The sequence below is a fragment of the Solea solea genome, chromosome 5 (genome assembly GCF_958295425.1).
Source record: "Solea solea chromosome 5, fSolSol10.1, whole genome shotgun sequence".
NCBI classification, from domain to species: domain Eukaryota; kingdom Metazoa; phylum Chordata; class Actinopteri; order Pleuronectiformes; family Soleidae; genus Solea; species Solea solea.
In genome coordinates, this window is record NC_081138.1 from 7212562 (window position 1) to 7234441 (window position 21880).

Here is a 21880-nt window from a genome sequence, read left to right on the forward strand (position 1 = left end):
ACACACACGAGAGCAGGCATGCATACCAACGTGCACCAGGACTGCAACTTGCCCCTGAGCTCCACTGAGTTCATGCAAATTACATTAATGCAAATTCAGGTGGCAGGCTCTGAGCTGTCCTCTGTAGCATTCAGAGAGAAAACACAACACAACAAGGATGGCAACTCACAAGGAATCTATTTTTGTTTTTATCTTCACGGAGAGAAAAGACGCACTAATCCCTAAACCCTGACTGGTTTTCCACCCCAGTAACCAGGCTGCCCCCTCCTTACGTCCCCTTGCCCCCTGGGCTAAAAACCACAGGTGCAGGCAAATGCAAAAGCACTGGGTGGAAAATGCTCGTTGACAGCATTCTGGTGCGTTTGTGCCATTGGTCAGTGAACAATCAGGGAGTTTCCTGAACCCCTTGTCATGCCGATGGAACAGCTGGACTCTAACACCGCACATGGGTCAGGTTGGGAAGAGACCATGTAGAATGTCACTGTAGAGCAGTGGTCGGCAACTGGCAGCCCGTGGGCCAAAACTGGCCCAACAGCATTAATATCCGGCCCGGCAGATGAATTAAATCTGCCATTTGTGTACAATATTGACTAGTTTAGATTAGAAGGAAAACAAATCTGGCTTTGTGTGATGACGATATGATGTTGTGGCCGAGTATTCAAATGCTTAGAAAAACATTGGCACAAATTTACTTGCCGACCCCTGTTATAGAATGAGACTCAACAAAAAAAGATCCTAAAGAGCAAAGATAAAACTACTGTATACGTCACACTCAGATGCATTATCTTCATTTACATGACTTGATTATCATCCTTCATTCCGTGTAACCATGGTGTTTTCATATCTTAGCACTTTGTGTTGTACATTCATTCATTTATGAGTGGAGGTCTTAATTTAGAAGCTAAAGAAAAACAAAGGAACATGGTGGCAATCACCTGTTGTTCGATATGTCTTGAATTCTCATCTGGTTGCCTGGATATAACAACAGCATGAGTGTTGTCTCCACTACTGGGTCACTCAGCTATTGTCAGCCACATCTTTTTTTTTTTTTGCAGACATGAGTACTGTATGTGCACATGCAAACCCACAACCAGATGAGCTCAAGCAACCCAGACCTGCTCTCATCCACATGATCATCCTGAGCAGCATTATCACAATCTAGGGAACTGGATTATCCCCTGCAGGCTCAAAACTTCATCCTCTTTGATCCCCACTTGGGAGAGGATGAGAAGCAGCATGGGAGACGATCTCCCACAATATCCCACTTGTTAATCAAGACTGATTGTGATCACCTTCAGGGACAGATGGACAACTGTTTTTTTTTGTTTGTTTTTTTAAACACCCTCACAGAATCGACATTATGCTGTCGAGGATATTTCGGGATTTCTTCAACAACAACCATGTCAAAATGACAATGGCAAATGTCAACAATATGTATATATACTATATATAATTTACATACAAGCTACAACAACTAATCAATGAATGCCTATTAATTGATTACTAAATGAATCTGCAACTAGTTTGTGTGTTCATTTGAAGAATTAGAACAGGTTTTTTCTCATTTTTCAGCTTCCTAAATTGATTTTGTTTATGTTTTCTTCAATCCATATAACATAGAAATCATTAAAGCATTATATTTGTTTCCATTTTTACAGTCTATGCTTCGTGACGTTATATAAATTTTCTGATATCCGATCCACGGATTTTGACCAATATCCGTCCAATACCAATACTGATTATCATACTGGCTCATCCCTAGTTCCAAATTTGACAGCGGTTGGACAAGTATACCGCCCAGCACTAGTTTATTATGCATTTTTATTTCATGAAGCTTCATTACATAGAGCTGCCAGCAATTTAATCAATATGATACATCATGCGGTGGTTCAGAAATATGTGAATCAGTGCTATAACGAGCAGGAGTAACATGTGTAGGTCAATCATCTGAAGGATTCTCTTCTGCCTCTACAAACACACCTTGGTCCTCCTGTGGTCTGAATTTTTAATGAAGTCTCCGTGTGTAAACCTGAAGATGAGTTGGGACCTGCATGAATATCCGTCACGTTAAACTGTTGACTCCGCCAGCCTGCTAAATCTCCCTGATAGATCATTGCTGTGGTTTGAGGTGGGATTGTGAGGTCAGCTGTTAATTGGCTGGTGGTAATTACACATGCATCTTAAGCTTGCTGACATTGTCCATGGGACTTCGGAGACGTTTGCTTTTCTTTCCCACTAACGCGCCACAGAGATTAGCGCAATGTACAGGAAATTACACATGCATACTGAGGTAGCAATTAAAACTCCTCATCTTCAGCCTAACCTTTTCCTCCCTTTGTCGTAGAGTTTCACATTTGATGTATATAATGTGATTAATAGCTTAAATTACTTCTTGTTTTGTTGTTTTTTTTTTTTGCCTAGCAGCTTTTTGCCCTATCTTCATTTGAATGTCGAAACTCAACATTCCTTCCACTCTGCCAGTGGCCAAGAGGGTACTTTCCCCCTATGTTCACCCCCCCTGAGAAGGAAGGCAGCACAGGGACAATAACAGCCACCCAATTAAAGCTGTGTTGGCCTCGCAATTCCTCAAGGTATTGCCATGTGACAGTTTAATTAACCAAGCCCCTTATCTTAATTTAGCAGGATCAAAAAGTAACAAACTGAGGTTATCAGGAGAAAAACACTCCCAGTCACCATCGTCACTTTCTCACCAAGACACATACTCCTTCTCAATCTCTGTCGGAATATAGCTACAGTCCCATGCCACAAGAGTAACATACACATTTGATAGAATTCATAGAGTGTGCGTGCACTGATATTACAAAGCACCATTGTGGTGCAAATGTGACTGGGTCACAGGGGAATTTTGTTGGGATGCCAAATATGTTTGCAGGGTTTTATTTAATAATTAAAGAATAACACATGCTTGAAGTTGGGATTCAATGTTGTTGGAATGTTGGAATTGACAGGTTTACCTATTCAAAACTAATATTAGGTGCTACAGAAATGGCAGCAAAGCAGCGATGAGACAATATGATATTACTGTGCATAGGTTTTGGGATAATCGTACAGGGAAAACAAATTGTGTAGACTTGAAAATTCTGTCCAGTTTGCGAATAAACAGTCCTAGTGACTTTAAAATGTTCACACCAAAAATATGACAAGGTTTTGTATAATTTTGTATGATTCTGGTAACACAAGTAATGATTTTGTCACCGTTTATTTAGTGCCGTGTGTGTTTGTCAATCTGAATTTAGGTGATCACCCAATTACACTACCCATTACATGTTGGTAAGAATCAACTCATCAATGACGTCACAAGAAAATATCAACATTTCAAGAATTCCCATAATAGGCAAAACTGTACAAAATCATACTTCAAAAATCTAATTTGATTGGAAATTGGTGTACGCAGGACACGCTACCATTAGACTTTGGCATATGAAGTCCTATGTATAAATCTCTGCAACGTCTTAACAGATCAGATGAATATTGTCATGCATATGTAAGATGGCAATAACTATAAGCAGGTACGGATCCAGTGGATCAAAATGTAAAAAAATATAAGAAAACAAAGTGAGCCTTGGCAGAGGCCTGTGCTCTCTGAGTGCTTGTTACATATACTGTATGTTTCTGGCTATAATGACAATATCTTGGTATCCCCATACATGTGACTGGCTGTCTAAGACAGTGTTTACATTGACAGCTTCTTCCTTAGAATTTGAAGTGGTGTCTCAGTAACGGCAGGGAGTCCGGCACAATGCCACATGTGCCAATCTCCCGTGGAGCGAGCCTGCTGTCCCGTCCATCTATTCATCCACGCAGCTCTCGCTCAGCTGATCACCTCTCAACTGTCAGTTTTTTTTTAATACCTTTATTCTTTCAATCCAACAAGTCGAGATGAAATGTACTTAATTCCGTCAAGCACTAATGCTTTCGCTCCGCTGCTGTCCTATTTTTCTGACATTTCTGATCACCCCATCCACCGCCTCCACATAACCCACATTCTCTCTCTTTGTTTTAGTGTGTCCTCTTCTTCAAATACTCCATTATCTATAGCACTGCAGGCACTGGATGAAAGGACATTACTAGTTATGGTTGAACAGAGAGGAAGTCCTGATGCCGTGGACAGGCCGGGGCCCATTTATCTCTCTGGTTCCTGATGCAGTCTAACATGGGGAAACAATGCCCCAGGGCACAGCAAATATTCATTCACATCAGCCAAGGAAACAAAAAAGAAAAACAGACTGGACAAAGGAACGCTTCACTTCACTTCAGTGATTCTCTGGCCATCGTGCTGATTTTACTGTCTAAGGAGTTTGTTTTCACCATACATTTCATTTTCACATCAACAAAAGCTGAACAATTTTCAGTTTGTTCCAGCCCGCGCCGAATTGATCAAACAATCTGTCACTTGGTGTTTTCGTAATTAATAATGCCGCTGCATTCAATGCGGTCTAACTGAGAGCAATAGAAGTCAACACAACAGCATATAGTTTGATTCAAATGTCTGAAAGAAATAGGAATTGGTAAGTTGATTGCGTCTGCCCCTCCACATCCATACAAAGACATAAGAGTGTGACCTAGAAACCATACAGTTGTCACTGTCACTTCCCTGTGTCGGAACTCTTTAAGTTTGAATTTGTTATTAGCCACATTCCACCCAAATGTTTGTGCATAAATAAAGCAACACAAATCTGTCAACCCACTTACGCCACTGCGATATTAACAATGCATCAAAGTGAGGTTTACTTTTCGACATAGTCTCCACTGTGGTTTACATACTTCTTCCGTCTGTATCGCAGTATTTGGATGCTCTTGGTATAGAAGCTCTCACCCCGATAGTCCTCAACGGCAGATATTTAAACATTCCAGAAAACCAGCTGGATCTCCTTCAAAGCGTGCCAAGTTCTCCCTGCGACATGACCACAAAACCTTCAACATGCCAAGTCTGTTGTGGAGAATGTTCTCTACTCTTTCATGGGAGATGCTGACAAGATGCTAATTAACGACCAATGCTTTCTTGGGTGGTGGCTGTGGCAGGGAGCTTGGGTCATCATCAAGGCTCTCCTTAACCCTCTTCGATTCACCCCCCCACTATTGCACATCATCCCCTAATGTAGCAAACATGTCCTTTGGTTCTGACCATTTTTTTTTCTGCAGATGTTTAGCAAAGTCCTCACTTCAGGTCTCAAGAAGCATTTTTTTTTTTCCCCCAGGCATGTACAATGCAAATGACCATTAACTCAGACAGATGTAACATAAAAAAAACACTCCAGCCAACATCGTTTAAAAATCAATCAATCAATCTGTCAGACTTCATTTATACAGCACTTTTCATACCAATATAAATTGCAGCACTTTAAGTGTCCCCCCCCACCCCCTCATAGACAAACACACACACACACACACACTGCGTCCATACAGCTGCGGCGCAGGGAGAGAGTAAAAACAAGTCACTGAAAGCACTGTGTTTCTTACAACAACACATGCCCTTAAAGTGAGAATACATGTACAAAAGTGTGACAGCCCGAGTGCACAGTTATTCATTAATATGAGACGTGTGCCAGCCAGATTGCTCCAGACAATGACTCCAGTTGGGAATGTTTGCAGTGAGATGTAGAAGTACGTGGCACAGAGCCGTATATGACGTATGGAAACCTGTGTGAAATGTGTATGGAACGAGAAAGTCATAACAAGGAAACCTGAGCCAGCTGTGACTTCATTTCCCTCAATATTGTAACTAACAGCACAGAACCTGCAATCAGATCCCAAACCAGAAACCTTGTAAGAGTTTTTTCTTTATAGCTTGAATTAAATGTGAAACCAGTGATGTTTTTGTAGGCACATAAATCACATGCTGTAAGGGATGAGGATGACGGAGTTCATGAATGAAAACTGATAGGGGGGGAAGTAAAAAAAAGGGGGCTATCAAAGGGTATGTGAAAGAGTGTGGTTTACGTCTAGAATTGCATTCGAAACACACACATGCACATGCACAAGTGTTCTGCTGTCCATGAACAGAGGACAGATGGCCACAGAGTGGCTCTGGTCCAGGCAGTGACGCTGTTCTGTATCATTATAATCTGCTCTGTAGTATCCTCCCTACCGCTGTGCTGGACAACATGTTTCACCCACTGAGAGAAGACACTCAAACAGCTCCTCTGCTGCTCTGCCACTCTTAAGAGAGGCACAGTGATTATAAACGCACTTGTTTTAGGAGCACTCCTTCATTAAAAACCCCCTTTTAAACCCAGTTCACAAATCATTCGTTTACAAATCAGTCTTGGAAGGCTCGCAGGAGTTATTTCCATCCGTACACACACACACAGGACACAAACACGAGGCAGCACAGCACGCATTCTCAACGTTCAACCTGTTTGTTCTTCTCATAAGCTGAGACATTGCAGCAACATCACCTCCACTAGATTAGTACTGCACGAGAACTTCAGTCTCCAAATATAGCAGCATCAAACGGCACGATAACAACCAAAGTGTGCGTATTTTAATCACAAATCTAAATAAACTGTTCAATAGGAGGTTAATACCTTGAGAAAAAAAAAAAAGGAAACATAAGCTGCTTCACCATGGGGCTCAGCTACAGTATGTTAATTAATTTCACTTATAGCACAGACGCCATTTCGACAAGGTTGTTGATCATGTGATTACAAAAAGTACAACTGGGAGCAGAAAACGTGTCTGTTGTGATGATGGAGCTGATAAATATACTTGCGCTCCTCCCTTACGGCTGCTCTAAGGGAATATGAGAACAAGTTTGGGTGTGTTTTTTTTTCCTCAGTTCACTTTACACTGGTGTGAAAACATACACTCGGGCTGATAATGTAGGTTACCCAGTGTGTTTACAGCAAGCAAGCCAGTCTGTGTGCATGTAGTAAGTGTAAACATGAATATGCAAACTAATCAAACCACGTCGACTGGGTTTCTGAGCTGTATTACACACAAAAGAGACACTGAAACCAAACCAATCCAAATCCATCGACTGGTGACAAAAGCATCTCTAGCCAATTTTTGGCATTAAAAAAATGGTGTTTAAAGAGATATAGTTATTTTACATACAGAGCCCAATGAAATATCTTTTTTTTCGCCAAATTCCATTTTACTTTACCCTAAAATAGGTATTTTCCCAGTTAAATGCTTCTGAATTATGTTTTCTTAACATTTTACACTTGTTTTTTTTATTGTCTATTATGAATAACAAGCATAAATGAAGTTGTAATTAATTTACTGAGGATCTCTTGGATGTTTTTACAAATTAAATATAGTAGAACTGATTATAACATAATACAGCATACAAAGACACATCTATTGCTATTTTTCAGTAGGGCCTTCTTCAACACAGCTCCGCTGACCAGCATCATCATCATCTATACAATCTTTAGATTTGGCTTTGGATTCTCTACTGTACCTTATACACCCCCACTTAAAAAAAAAAGAAATCCAACCTATCCCTTTAATGCTTTGAGTATAAAGTATACTGCGGTGGCACAGATGAACAAAAGAAAATTAACAATAACAATATAAAAGCCATATCACTGAGGTTTTACTGGACCTGGCAGTGGATGAAACTCCAACAATATGGTTGAAAAATGATTAACTTTTAAATCTCCGTGACTCTGGTCTAATCCTTGTATTCAGCGTGCCTACATTTTTTAATGGCCCTTAAGTAACACTCCCACCACATTTAATGTCTCAGTGTGTTTTCAGTGTCTGATCCGGGTGAGCACACTCTTGAATTAATACCCTGTTAAGTTCAAGTTTACAATGGGAAAGAAAATTGTAAGAGCAAGCGCACTCATAGTTCCCTTTTCTCTGAGATGAGTCCTCCACCCTTGGAATGATTATAAAATAGAATGCACATTGGGAAATAAGACACATTTTACTTGTTGCTTCAATAAACAGGCCATATATACTCATCAATCTCCTCCAATGCTGTGGTGCGATAGTGCTTGAGATGGGCTAGCCTGGTTGAATGAGGATTGGGGGGAGGGTGGGGTGAGCTGCTGGTTTTAGTGGAAGAAGTTAGACCCTCACGCACACAAAGCACAAGGGGAAGGACACGAGAGTGGACCTCAACCTCCATCGTGAGCCTCAATCACAACAATGGATTTTAATAAAACTTTGTGTATGAAAGAAAAAAAAAATGGACTAATCCCTTCAAATCTTCCATAATGAGGGAGAAGAAATCCAAAGACTGTGATCCCCCCCCCCCTCCCTTAACCCTACACGATTTTAGGCTTTCCATGGGATTCCACTAGCTTAGCCGCTAAATCACTGCTGTGCGATACTGCCATATCCCCTAAGAACAGGGTGAACACATGATCCACATGGACACACACACACACACACACACACAAGCAAATCTTATTTGACTTCGAGTGATGCGTCCTGGAGAATTCCAGATTGCTCTTGGTTCTCACTTTACCCCCACCACTAGTAAAAGAGCAGGTGATGTGGTCATGAATCAGGCTGAATTAGCCCAGCCGGGGACACGCCAGTGGAGAGCCAAGAAGATGAGGAGCAGGGAAAAGATAAAAAAGGCTCAAAGACAAATCCTCTCTGTCCAATGTCTCACACAAACAACACAAAGAAGCATGAGCATCTGGCTGCTGTTTTCAGTTTTTTTTTTTATGTCCTTCCTTGTTTTTTTTTTTTTTCCATCTCACCTCAAGGCCATACAACAAACAGAGATCATTTAAGGTGGTTCAAGATAAGGTCATGGCAGAAAATGCATCAAGACAAATTAGGACCTGGGTCATACATTGCACATTCTGAGTCTGCATGTGCATGGCAACAGTTCCATTTATAGTAAAAGTGAGGGTCTGTGTCAGTGTAGTGTTCTGTGCATGTGTAATCCATCACACATTCCATTCCAGTAGCGAGATCTCGAGCAATGCTAAATCAGTGTGTGGCCCTCTTCTTTGTTGACTTTGACACAAAACAGAAGGACGCCACCAACTGTAATGGAAAGTGTTGTGCCAAAGGGAGCATACAGTCCACCCTCAGAAATGAGCAGATGACCAAATTTGCACCACGTGGACTTCCGCACATGCAGAAAGTATGACCCGGGCCTACGAATGACCCTATTTTTGTTTTAAAATGAATGAAAATGGATGTGATCAGCAAACAGTGCATCTCCACTGAAACACTGTTGGCCTGAATGAATCACGGTATGCGTCAAATGAAGCCATGGGTCCTCCATATGCTTCCTGTTTACAGTAATGTTTGTAAACCAGCTAATTATAATCAAGCTCCTCAGTCTTGGCAGATGGTTGTCCATTAACCTGCAAAGCGATTACTCGTAACACTGTGTGGAAAGAGAAAACCCAGACATTAACAATGCCTTCACTGCTCTACAGAGTAAGCCCCGATGGAGACTTTGAGGAAGTTTATTGCCTGTACCTAATAAGAGATGTTTAGAAAATGATAAATGTGCTTTGAGCCTTGAAAAACGACACGTTCTTTGCTGCATCGAGAGCCAAACAGTATCAGGATAAAAATGTTAATGTAAAACAGTTTTTGTGTCAAAATCACAATGAACTTATTATATATTACTTATATATTATACTTTATCTGTCATATTATGTATTTGTATGTTATATGTTTTTATTTGTATTATTAGTGTATGATTATAGTCATAAATAAAGTATATTTATGTAAATCAGTAAGGTGTCAAACTCAAATGACCTTGGGGCCAATGAGCATCTAGTCTGGTCAAGCGGGGGCCGACATAGAGGAAAAAAAGTGGAACAAACTAATATTTATAGCCGGTGGGCAATATAAGATATTCATTATGATATTAGACAGAATTGCAAAGTAAAAGTGCTTGTCGTAATTAAAAAAAATAAAATATTGCCGGCAAATACATTTAGTCTTATATTCTGTCTCTATTCCATCACCTCGCATAGTGGTGGACGGGCCGCATGTAATCGATTGGAGGGCCTCATGTGGCCCCCGGGCCACCAGTTTGACACACGTGATCTAAATGATTTAATGCAATTTCATGTGTTATAGGTCAAAGTGTCATGTAAACGTTGGGCTTTCTTTGCATTACTATTGAAGCAAAATGATATTACATTACTTACTGCTATATCATTGAAAAATACTAACAGATCTAGTATATAGTGTAGTATATACATAGTAATAGTAACCTTTGTGTTTGATACTGGTGATATCAAGATAGTTATTTTTACGCACTCATGCAATAAAGCGCTTTTGATCACATAGCAAAAGGAGTGGTACCGTGTGATGAACATTATATTTTGATACCACAGATTGTATACACAGATCATAGCTAAGAGGGATCTATTAATGGAAATGAAAATGGAAACAGTGGCTTTTCTACTGTCACAGCGGCAGCATTTTCCAGACTCTCATAGCAACAGTTGCCTTTTTTTTTATGTTCTATTTAGAGCTTAAGTACTGATGCTTGTCAATAAAACTCTCAATGGCTCGGGACCAAAATACATCTCCGACTGTCTTATCCCATATATAAGACATATATATACATAGCAACTTTAGTCTCTCAGGTCATCACAGAGTGGATAACTGTTCCCCGAGTACAAACTAAACACAGACACACAGACGGTACTTACTGTGCACCAAAGAGCTGGAACAAGCTTCCAAAAGCATGTTAGACTTGGATTAATGTTGAACTCCAGGTTAAAAAAGAAACCAAACATTTCATCCTCTTTCTGCACTACCTTTGACTTTAGCTTAAATATCTGTCTCAAGCTATATTTTGCTGTTGCCTCTCGGCTCCTGTGTTCATACCGCTTTCATTTGATACCACTGCTGAGGAGATTATGTTTTTGGTCGCGTTTTTTCAAAAAGTCAAAAAGTGCGAATTGGGATGAAAGTGAGAGTGTGGGTTATGGCCCAAGGACAAAATTAATATATTTTAAGTGGTGGATACAGATCCAGGATGTTTTTTGAACAATTGTTAACAAATTGGTTGATAAATGGGAAACAGACCTAAAATAATCTATCCCACAATTCATTGTGTACCACTGTTACCGCCAATCCCAGCTGATATGAAAAACTATCTGAGATTAAGACATATCTGATTGACCTTTTTGACTGGTCCAAAACTATATAGATTTTGGACATGTATTTCTGAAACTGTCTCTAGAATATGTGGGAAAAATACACATTAATACTCCATTCATTTCGGGAATTTGGTGTGGCTTCAGCAGACTCTTTGCTTGGTGGTTGAAATAAAGATATAATTCCCTTCTTTGCTCTGATGCCCAGAGGGCATAATGGTTCTCTCCTTCCAACATACGGTCATTATACCTTGGACGTTATTCATATTCACCTTGAAAAAAAACTCTGATACCGGATTAAGGGATCCATTGGGAAGTTCTATGCTACCTGGTTCCCCTAATCAACTTAATGACATAACCGTATGCGACTTTGTGGAACTGCTGAGGTGGACAATGAAGCATCTCGTTGTAATTTGATTTATGGATGTGTTTATGTTGTCTGTATTGTTTTTTTTAATGGAAAATAATAATAATAAAGAAAAAAAGACTCATTCAAATGTTAAACTTTCAAGACATTATCGTGTAAGTAATTGTGTCTCATGTGACTATGTCATTGTACATTTAGGACAAAATCCATCCATCTTCATTCACATATATTGGCACAGTGGGAAATGATGTCACTATTATCACACACAACCCTTTTTACGAAGCAAGCAACGCTTTTTAAAGAAGCAAAGTGTCTGAAAATCAGTAGCCAATCAGCAGGTAGCTTCCTAAGGCCCATGGACAGAATCGCAAAAAATCAGGGAGCGCAAAGAACAAGTCAGGGAGCAAACCAAAAGTGTATTTTCAAATAAATAAAATACAATCATTTTGAATGGTTAAATCGATATTTTATTAGCAATTTGTGTGTAATTTTTGCTTCTTAAAAAGTGTTGCTTGCTTCATGAAAAGACACAAATCTAATTCCATATCGGAGCTCACTTGGCTTGTTTACATTTGGATTTTTACAAGTGTTTTTTCTTTACATGATGTAAAACTATTAGATCTGCTCTTGTGTGTATGTGTTAAATATATATATATTTTTTTATTTACATAAAGTATTGTCTCAAAGCTTGTTTTGTCTGTCCACAACATGCAACTGATGTTACGCCTGTGCCGTCCCTTCATATAGACTGCCCAGTGGCACAGATTCAGAGAAAGGGGCTTCTTTGTCTTTCAAACATTCAGATCTTGCGTTTGCTTTGTTCACTTGCTTCTGGGATTCGATTTTGCTGCGTCTGAGCTCATTCTTTCTTTGATAACTTGACATTATTTGAAAGAAAAACCTCCAAAAGAGAGCTTACGTAAGTCATGGTTTTGAGACAGAGAAAGTTGCAGAATCATCTGTCAAACCGTGATGGAATAATTGAATGGAATATACAATAAAATGTAAAAGATTACAATATAAATCACATAGGTCACATAGGTGTTTGTATGTGTTTTGCCTATAAAGGTGCATTTGGTCAGCTATAATATACAGTATTATAACTGTATTAGCAGTATTATACATGTATTTATTAATTGCAAGGATATCTAACAGTACCGACATACATACTGTTTGTCAATGATGAATTCTCAACAGGCTCGTTATGCTGCATTTTGAATACAAATTCAGAAGGACACAAATCACAGTTGTAATATGCATCTACCTAACCCAATAAAAAAAGGTGCATTTATCTGTCCATGAAAAATGAATGATGTTGAATGGAATGCCCTTTCCCAACAGCCAGATAAAGGTTTATTGAAGGCCAGAGACGGCACAGAGGTTGCCATGGCGACACATGTGAAAGGGCATCAGATCTGCCTTTTGACCAGTCAATTAATTCTATTTTTTTTTTTTTTTCATCATCAAAGGCTCATGTTTTATTTCAAAATCGACTGCTCGCAAAATAAGATGAAGATATTGTGTGGATAAGTGCAGCAATGCTAGAGTCTTAAGATTAAAGCTGTCACGAGGGCAGAAGAGTGAATATTTAATATAGATTCAGTCTGAAGTAGTGAGTTTGCTTGATCCCCGTGCAGATTGGTGGGATATTAAATCAACAAAAACAATACATGAATTCTTAGTATCCTCCTGTTTTCACAGAGTAATAATATAAAGTAACAACCTCTTTTGCTTTGGATTGTCACAATAACACTTTGAGGACTTGGCACACCCATTACAAGAAACGGCTTCCTTTTTTTTGTTCATTGTGCTTATTGTTTTAGTCTCCTGTATTTAAGTGAAAAACAACACTAATGATAAGGTTAATAATAGTGAAGTTCAATGGCTTGAAAGGAACAAATGGATGAGCTTATGAGCTGTAATTGTTCCCAGGAGACTAATTTAAGTACAAATGCACTTACTGTAAGACATCCTGTGATGTCATTATGCCAACAGGACTTTTTTTTTATTTGACATGATAAGTCCTTGTGGTATACAACATGTCCATAATGTACTAATGTCCGAAATGTCAACTTCATTAGGCTGCAGAGAAAAAAACAACTAAAAGACTCAAAAGCTCTGCCATGGCTGCAAAATCCGACTACACACAAGTTATTTAAATGGACAATAACGCTTTCTTTAGGTGTCTTCAAATAAATACTTCACTGACTTCTACTATGCTGTCTCTCTTCACTACAGTCAGTCATCAACATTAGACAGAAGGTAGTTTGATGATCAGTTACTGTAATTAGGACAGGTCAGCAAGTACAGTTTCTATCTCACCACACTCCTCCTCCTCCTCCTCCTCCTCCTCCTCGTCCATCACCCCTCTCTCTCCATTCCCTCCGACAGTCCCTATCAGTAGTTTGCCATCTCCCCACACCACTGCCGCCTGTCTATTTATGATAGCAGATATGGCACTTGTCTCCGCAGAGGTGCGTGATGCGCTGCCAGCTACTCCGAAACAGGGCCAGACAAGCCGGTTATCACTGTGTCTACTGTCTACTGCAGGCCTGTTAAAGCATCAATTAATCTCACTTTAAAAAAATAAAAAATAAATGCATTTGATACACTCGAGCTTCATTAATACATTGCGACCAATTTCGCAGGCCTAATTAATCAATCTGCCGACTGGTCCCGAGTGCGTAGATTCCCAGATTATGTCGTCTGGAAGGAAATGAATTACATGCATGGAAATAGGGACATGTATGTTTGTGGTGTAATAGAGGAGGGGGTCTCTGTGGCACAAGGATACTGCATTGGAATTCTGGCAAAGCCTTTGTAAAATTCCCGTTGTGCAACTATAATAGAGGACTATATCAACTTTTTTACCCCTCTTTAGGGGTTGCCACAGCAGATTGCCTGTTTTTCCAGTGATCCACATATTTGATGTGGCAGAGTTTTGATGACAGATGCCCTTTCTGACACAAACCACCCATTTATCCGGGCTTGGGACTGTGTCTAGAACACTGGATGTTGCCCCCCTGCTGCTGAGTATCCAACTAATCCAATCAATGGGGAGCGACAAGGATTAGGTCCCTTGCTCAGAGGTACCCCAGCCCTTGACCTGTCAGGATTTGTCGGCTAAGTTCCCTTTCCAAGGGGGCCAAAAAGGACGGCAAATTCAGGTAGAATCACACACTTGAGTCTAGTGACTATAAAGGCAAATGTCTTGGGACGACCTGGTACAATTCAGATATCAATCTGATCCTGGTCAAAATCACAGGATCAGATAACGGAAAAAGAAAAGGTGACACAAATGTCTACTATATGCATTAATCATATAAAATATGTGGACTTATTAAATGAAAGCAAATTAGACATTAGTATAATTCTGTCAAACGCAAGTGAGGGACTAATATTGTTATCAGTAGATACTGCGAAGGCTGTGAAATCAGAATCAAATGGTAAAGAGCCATCTCCACTAAGAACTGAAACAGATTTAGTGTTACGGTTTAGGATTAATACATGATAAATGAATAAAAAAAATCATCAGGCCTAATTAATCAATCTGTGAATATTGGTTTAGTGAACACAAATAAGACATCACAATTTGGAGGTTTTAGTGGACCAACACTTTTTCTGACATTATATGAATCAAACAAAGAATTGAGAAAATAATCGTCAGATTAATTGATTATGAAAATAACCGGGAATTGTGAGCCTAATAATTCTGTTCAAAGACTGTACTGGACCTTTATCAGTATCAGACGTCACTATCAAACACGAAAAGTGGTATAAAGCCACAGGGTTGAGGACTGAATGGGACTTGAACTACCCACTTTGTTCACTTGTTGATACAGAGCCAGTGAATCAGGCCGCAGTGTCCTGGCAGGGCGAGCACAGAGAGCGACAGAGAGTAATTGGGAAAGTTTATGCTTGGAGAGGAACACAGGACTTGAATGTGATGAAGAAGGGATTTGAATTTTTCCAAAGATTTGGAAGGACAGGCGAGGGCGAGACCTAAGAAGTAGATGTTAAGTGCTGAGAAGAGAGGAACGTAAACATGCAGGACCAATGAAACTCTCTCTCTATCTTTTCTGAATTTGACAATGAACACACTGTACTTGTGTACTCTTGTGTGCAGAACATGTGTGTACATGCATGAAGATTCCAATAGCAATATCTGATGGCCACGCTAGTAAACCATATCTCTTAATAGCTCATGTTTCAATGTTTCTTCACACCACCTCCGTTTTACACTAAGTCTTATTAATTAGGCATGAAATTGCTTTAATATAGTGCCTGTGCAGCACATCCGTTTCAGACACAGGAGCAGATCTCTTTCAAGAGTTTACCAGGTACAAGGTGACCAATCATCAGCAACTTTTTTTCTAATTTAAATCAAATGTGCTGCTTTTAAGCACCCACTTGTTAAAAACTGTAATGCTTTCACCTAAAAAAAATTATTTATTTCAAAAAAATGATTTAATAAGACACTTAGAAGCTTTCATCTCCTCCTTGAGAGTGGGGTTGTAATTAAGCAAACATGTCAGACTTGTTTGGTTTAACGCTGTTTGACTTTGTTTTTGGTTCGTGACGCTGGAACTGAAAATAATATATTATAATAATGTGAAAATATTCACAAATTCAATGTTCTGCGATCAATAATTTGCGTGAGAACGGTAGTCAAGCCATAAAAGAAGCCGGGAGGGAGAAGGGCATGTTTGTTTCCATTAAACCAAGCTCTCAGTGAAGGAATGAAAGCCTTAAGTATGTTGTGAATTTAGGGAAACAGAAAAGTGCATTCATAAATGCAGAAAAATCACTCTGAAATTTAGATAAAAAAAAAAGAGCTTTTTAGTTTTTTGTGAATGCAACAAGTGCCTGTACACTTGGGATCTTTGCAATTTAATAAAGATAACCTGCCAGAGACATTGAGCACGCCTCGCTCCTCATCGCTGCTCTTACAACACCACATGCCTTGGCCTCCTGCCCCTGCCCTCCTCAACCGTTTAGCCTAACCCACATGTTATGGGCTAAACACAGCCAGCTGCAGGCAGTTAACTGTCTAATCTCACATCAATCGATTCCCCAAACAAGGATAGGTGGAACGAAAGTCATGTAGCGGGGGGGGGGGGGGTTGACAGCGCAGCATAGGGTGAGAACAAAAGGGAAGGGCAGGAATGAGTGGGAATCAGACACGGAGATATCGCAGCTTTTTTTTTGGATTGGTGAGTGCGTGACAATCTCTTGTGTGAGACCATGAAAGCGACATCGATCACAGCACACATCCAAAAAAATATTATTATTATTATTCTTTTTCATTTTAAGTCCTCACTGACTGCTACATCCTAACCTACACCATTAGCTCCCTCTCTCCTGTGCATTTGGTGTATTAATGTGATTCCTTCCGTCCCCTCATGGACAATTAAAATGAGGACGTTTTCAAAAATGAGAAACATATGGGGGTTTTTAATTGGCCAATTCTTCTTGACAACATGTGTGGCTTTTCCCTCATTGCGTAAAACGATGGGAGTTTGCGATCTAGTCAGACATGCATAATGGAGCACAGAGCGTTGAGCAAACTGTCATTGTCCTTCCGCAAAGGGGTAAAATAGCCCTTCTGCTCCCTGGATTAATAGCATCATTACAGAGAATCCATGTTCAGTACACAACACCATACTTTGGATGCAGTCAGTGGGTTACATACATCGCAGTGGAGGCCCTTTTGTTTTTGGAGAATATCTGTGTGGTAATTAGCCCATACGAGGGCTACATCCATACTAATTCCCATACATTATGCTCTGGATATACGTCGTTTAAAAAAGAAGTTTAAAAAAGATTATTGTTTTGTTTTGTTTCAATGTCTTTACTGTACATATTGACTCTTAATGTTACACATAACTTCAATAAGAGTTTCTCATCGCTGTACAGTTGTGCTCCTCCGCTGTGCCAAATGTGATGACGTCGTCGAACGACTTGCTGACTCGACTTTTGGCGGATAAGTCGCTCTGAAAAAGTCAAACGCCACGGCTGGATTATCAGCTGCAAACATGCGGCGTAAAAAGCACCGAATGCATGTTGCTGCTGACTTAGTTTCAGTCTCACCCTGTTTTTGGGTCGAATAAAGAAATCCTGCCTCTCCCTTTACACAGTTGTTTCTCATTAAGCATGATCAGTGAACCTTAATTGTCACGTGGTGTATGTTTTTTGGTGTGTTAGTATGGATGCAGGTTACTTAACAGAGTTAAAACGCTCACATAGATGCTTATCAGTTTCATTTTTAAATGAAAACATGGCAGTGCGGATATAGCCTGAGGTGCATGGCTGATATAATCTGCATACCAACTGTATAATCCTGGTTTTGGTTGCATACCATGACCTTACAGTAACCGTGTGAGGTGGTGAGGGTAAGGAGGACACCAACAACTCACATCCAGGGAGTTATTGTTTAACACATGTCATGTGTAATCTGCCCGACCCACAGTGCTTAGAAAAATTATTCATATTTAATCACCACGCTACGAAGCTACACATCGCCTGCCGCTCACTAAGTCATTTTCCATGTTCCATTATCAAAGTTTCAGAGACGGGTGCTCGGGGAAGGGGGACTAAATGGAGAGGCTGAAGTAGTTGGGCTTATAAAAACATAATGGGCTTGTCTGCTTTGATAAACTGAGGACGTGTATAGAATGCACCCTCCCTCACACCCTCAAACACACACACACACACACATACCCCGCACGCATTAAAAGAGGAAAGTGCAGAGAACAAAGTAAGGAAGAATAAAGTAGCCAAGTGTAAGTTGGGATTGTGATTCAGGCATGTCAAGAGCTCGGTCGTTAATGCAAATAACTGCAGCTCGGAAAAACAGACTCATGGTCTTTTCATTTCTTTTCAAGTGTGTCAGGCTTGTCCAACATATTTCGTTTCCCATGCAGTCAAGCTTTACCAATGAGGGCTCACCTTGTTCCAGAGGTGGCGGTTTCACTCCAGTAGCTTTTAACTTGAGGGCCTCCTTTGCAGACATGTCGCAGCAGGAGCCTTTGTTGGTGTCCTGGTCGCTGTCAGCCTGGTCGCTGTCACCATGACCGCTGTCTCTGAGGCTTGCTCGCTCGGGGTCTTTGAACGTTGAACTACTGAACAAATCACCACAACAAAATAATAGTATTAGTACACACAGTGTAGGGTGTTTATCAGACCTGTTATTAACATCCTTTCTCAGTGATCAGGTCCCATGTGGAAAGAACTAAGTACAACAGTTCACATCTGGGAATAAAATGCATCCTGGATGTGTTTCTCATGACGACATGACATTGACTCCAGCTTCCTCTGCCCTGTATTCAAATAAACACTAACACATTCTGGAGCATTCAGACCTGGACTTAGAGCAATCTGCACGACGTATCACTCAGAATGGATGTTAATAGCAAGTATAAGCATGGTTGTACAGTATTAAGACATCACAGACCTTTCCTGAATGCTCAGATACAGTTTATTTACAATGTGGTGAAATACTTTTTTAAAAAAAGTGGACAAAAGGTTTTGTGTGTGACTAATATTCTAAGTAATATGGCAAACAAGTCCAGTGACCACTTTTCAACCCTAATTAAATTCACATGCCCTTCCTCTCGGTGTCACAACTTGGTGTAATTATTTGTCGGCGTAGTTAATGTTGGTAATGTATTGTGTTGGTACTATTGGAGAAAAGAAAACAAAGGTCTGAGATGTGGTGACGGTTATGGATCCAAACACTTACCTTTGAACAAACTGTTGTCTGCTACCCATATAATTAGGCTCAGTGGGGAAATTGTCCGTCTGTGGAGAGGAGAGAGAGAAAACAAAATTTGTTGTTGGCGCTACAGAAATGAATCCTGCAGTGAAACAAGATCTGGTGAGATATGATTAATTGGAGGTTGGCGGGTGTGTGTGTGTGTGTGGGGGGGGGTTATCAGAGAGAGGTAGAGGCAAGCGCAACACTCGGAGGACGCAGTTTCTATATTGTGTAGGTTTGGATTTCATTAAGAAGCAGGCTAATTACCCATTCAAATGGAACATGGAGCGCTGCACATCAAAACTGTCAGACATCCTGTAATCAATAACCACTAGAGTCAAGTAAACATCGAGTAACCACATCACTGCAAGAGATGCACTACATGCAATATAAAATGTACTATTTACTCCCTGGTGCTCAATGTTTTTTTGTTTGTTTTTTTTCAAATTCAAGAAAATGGCTTGTGTGGAAATGAGGCTTGTTCTGTTTGTGTTTTGTTACAGTGTCTTACACTGGAAGCTTCATGGTATGTGGTTTAGTTTAAAAAAGAGACACACACACAAATGTCACATTCTCACAGGTCAAAGGACCAATTTCATCTTCTTTTAAAGCAGTTTTTTTTTGATAAATAGGAACGTGTTTAATCAGCATTCAATCCCATGTCAAATGATCACGTGGCTTTTGGCAGCAATGCTAATTCCTGCATCAATTTCGGTGCAACATTAGGTAACATTCCTCTTCCGGCTGTTAGCCAAGGAGCTAGCAATGAATGCTTTTAGTGAGCCGTAGTTTTAACAACCCTGGAAATTTCTCAATATTTGTTTTTTTTTATTTATTTATCTAACTCAATTTCATTGGCACCTTAAAACCGTCCGAGTTTGAACGATGATGCAGAAGTGAAAAAAAAAAATAAATAAATAAACGAAAGCAGGGCAGAACAACCCCTGGCAATAAGAATTGAATTAGCAGGTTCACTGAGGTTCAAGAATCCCAGGTATACCCACTCACTTTAGCGTGAGAGAGTCTAAAGGAAAATCTCTTGCATATTCACACACAGGATGACAAAATACACTAGTATAATAAATCACTTCTACAAATCCTATACTTCATGAACTGTATAATCACTCTGCGATCCTCAGCAAATGCATGCAGCAGTGTATTAGAGACCGGATCAATCACATTGGCACGACGAGAAGTGTCTCTCTCCAAGACCGTTTCACTCCTATTAATTATATCCAACAATAGTGAAGGATTTTTTTTCAATCATGGGGATTGATATTAAAAGGTCATGAAGATTCAAACAGGCTCTCTAGCGCTTACAGAAATACATGTTAAGCTCAGCATCGATGAAAATAAGTCATAACAAAAGGCAATTACATGTATGGACTACACAGTAAGAACACAGGCAGAATGTCAAGAGGTGGGCTGAGAGCTGTGTGGGCGAGAGGAGGCGGGAGGGGGAGAATGGAGCAGTCAGGGGGCGTGGTCTGATAGCGAAATCTGACACCGATTTGGGACAACAAGCCTTGTGCTGATCAGACAAGCGTGACAAAAAGAGGATACAAGTAATCTTAATAAAAATATGTCATGAAAAGATGCCAATCCAAAAAATCTAATATAGGAAAGGTAGAAACAAATGCCTTTACGAGAAATAACTTACATACTGCGTTAGTAGTCTTCAACATATTCATCACAGTACACAATTCATTTCCCTATGTAGCACACAACTGTCTGCCTTGAACTGTGAGCAGTGAAATGTCATGTTAAGAGAGTAATGCTTCCTCATGCTCAGGCTTTTCCCATGCACAGCTTGACTCATAGTCAATATAGTACTTCAATGTCATCTGTGCCCTGTGGTGGCTCGGGTGTGTGAAGGTCAGACAGGCCACCGCAGTACTTTGACGTTCAATGCTTTTGCCAGCACCTTTATCTCCACCTAAACATTCAACTCCCCATTCAGCCTTCACCAAGATTAAAAGGAACCACCCACAGAATACTGTATATCAAAGACTGTATTCTGACCACAGTGTACGAAAAGAATGAATTTTTTTAAATCGTTTGGCATTGAGATGGTAACAGCTTGAGTTTTTCAAAGAGGAAAAAAAAAAGATGTGAGAGGGAGGGGTGGGAGTCTTGATATTGATGTACCCCTTGAATGCTTTTATGACCAGGGACTCATCCTTGGACACATCTTTCAATCAACTCGGCTGTGTTAGCATTGAATCTAATCTGGATGAAAGGAGAGTAGCAGAATTATTTTTTTTATTTTTTTACTTGCATATCCACACAGCATACACTTTTTTAATGTGCCACAATAGGGAGATGCATCTTTTGTCATGACTTATGACCGCTGTCTTCATCGTCTTTTCTGACAAAAACAAGCGTATGCCACTAACCGGAGTGGAAAGTGTTGTGCTACTGGGAGCATGTGTGGTCTAAATGCAAGGTCTTCACTGTCTCATGAAGTGGAAGTGCTCTTGCTCATCTGTAAATGCACCACTGCACATGGGTGCATGACAACATTTAACCTATGCAAGAACCTTAACTCCTTTTTGTAGCCTCAAGATTTGCAATGTCACCGGCTCCATGTTGAGGTTTTGCAAATGTAAATTCACATAAGTCACATGCAAAGAGGCTCCTACTGGACAATAGCTGTCAAACACACTGGAGTCCACTCTTAATTGATATGCTTTA

General features: G+C 40.0%; 1 protein-coding gene across 4 annotated transcripts in view; it reads right to left on the minus strand.

Moving 5' to 3' along the window:
- pcdh17 (protocadherin 17) overlaps positions 1-21880 on the minus strand; it is a 69043-nt gene that overhangs the window by 24455 nt on the left and 22708 nt on the right. For 2 of the 4 annotated variants that reach the window (XM_058629329.1, XM_058629327.1), the window contains exons 3-4: positions 19172-19230; positions 18379-18548 (exon numbers count right to left, since the gene is read on the minus strand). In XM_058629329.1, the coding sequence (XP_058485312.1) occupies positions 18379-18548; positions 19172-19230 (229 nt within the window). Of the gene's footprint in view, positions 1-18378; positions 18552-19171; positions 19231-21880 lie in introns of all 4 variants that reach the window. The other 2 variants (XM_058629328.1, XM_058629326.1) reach the window with 1 other exon arrangement.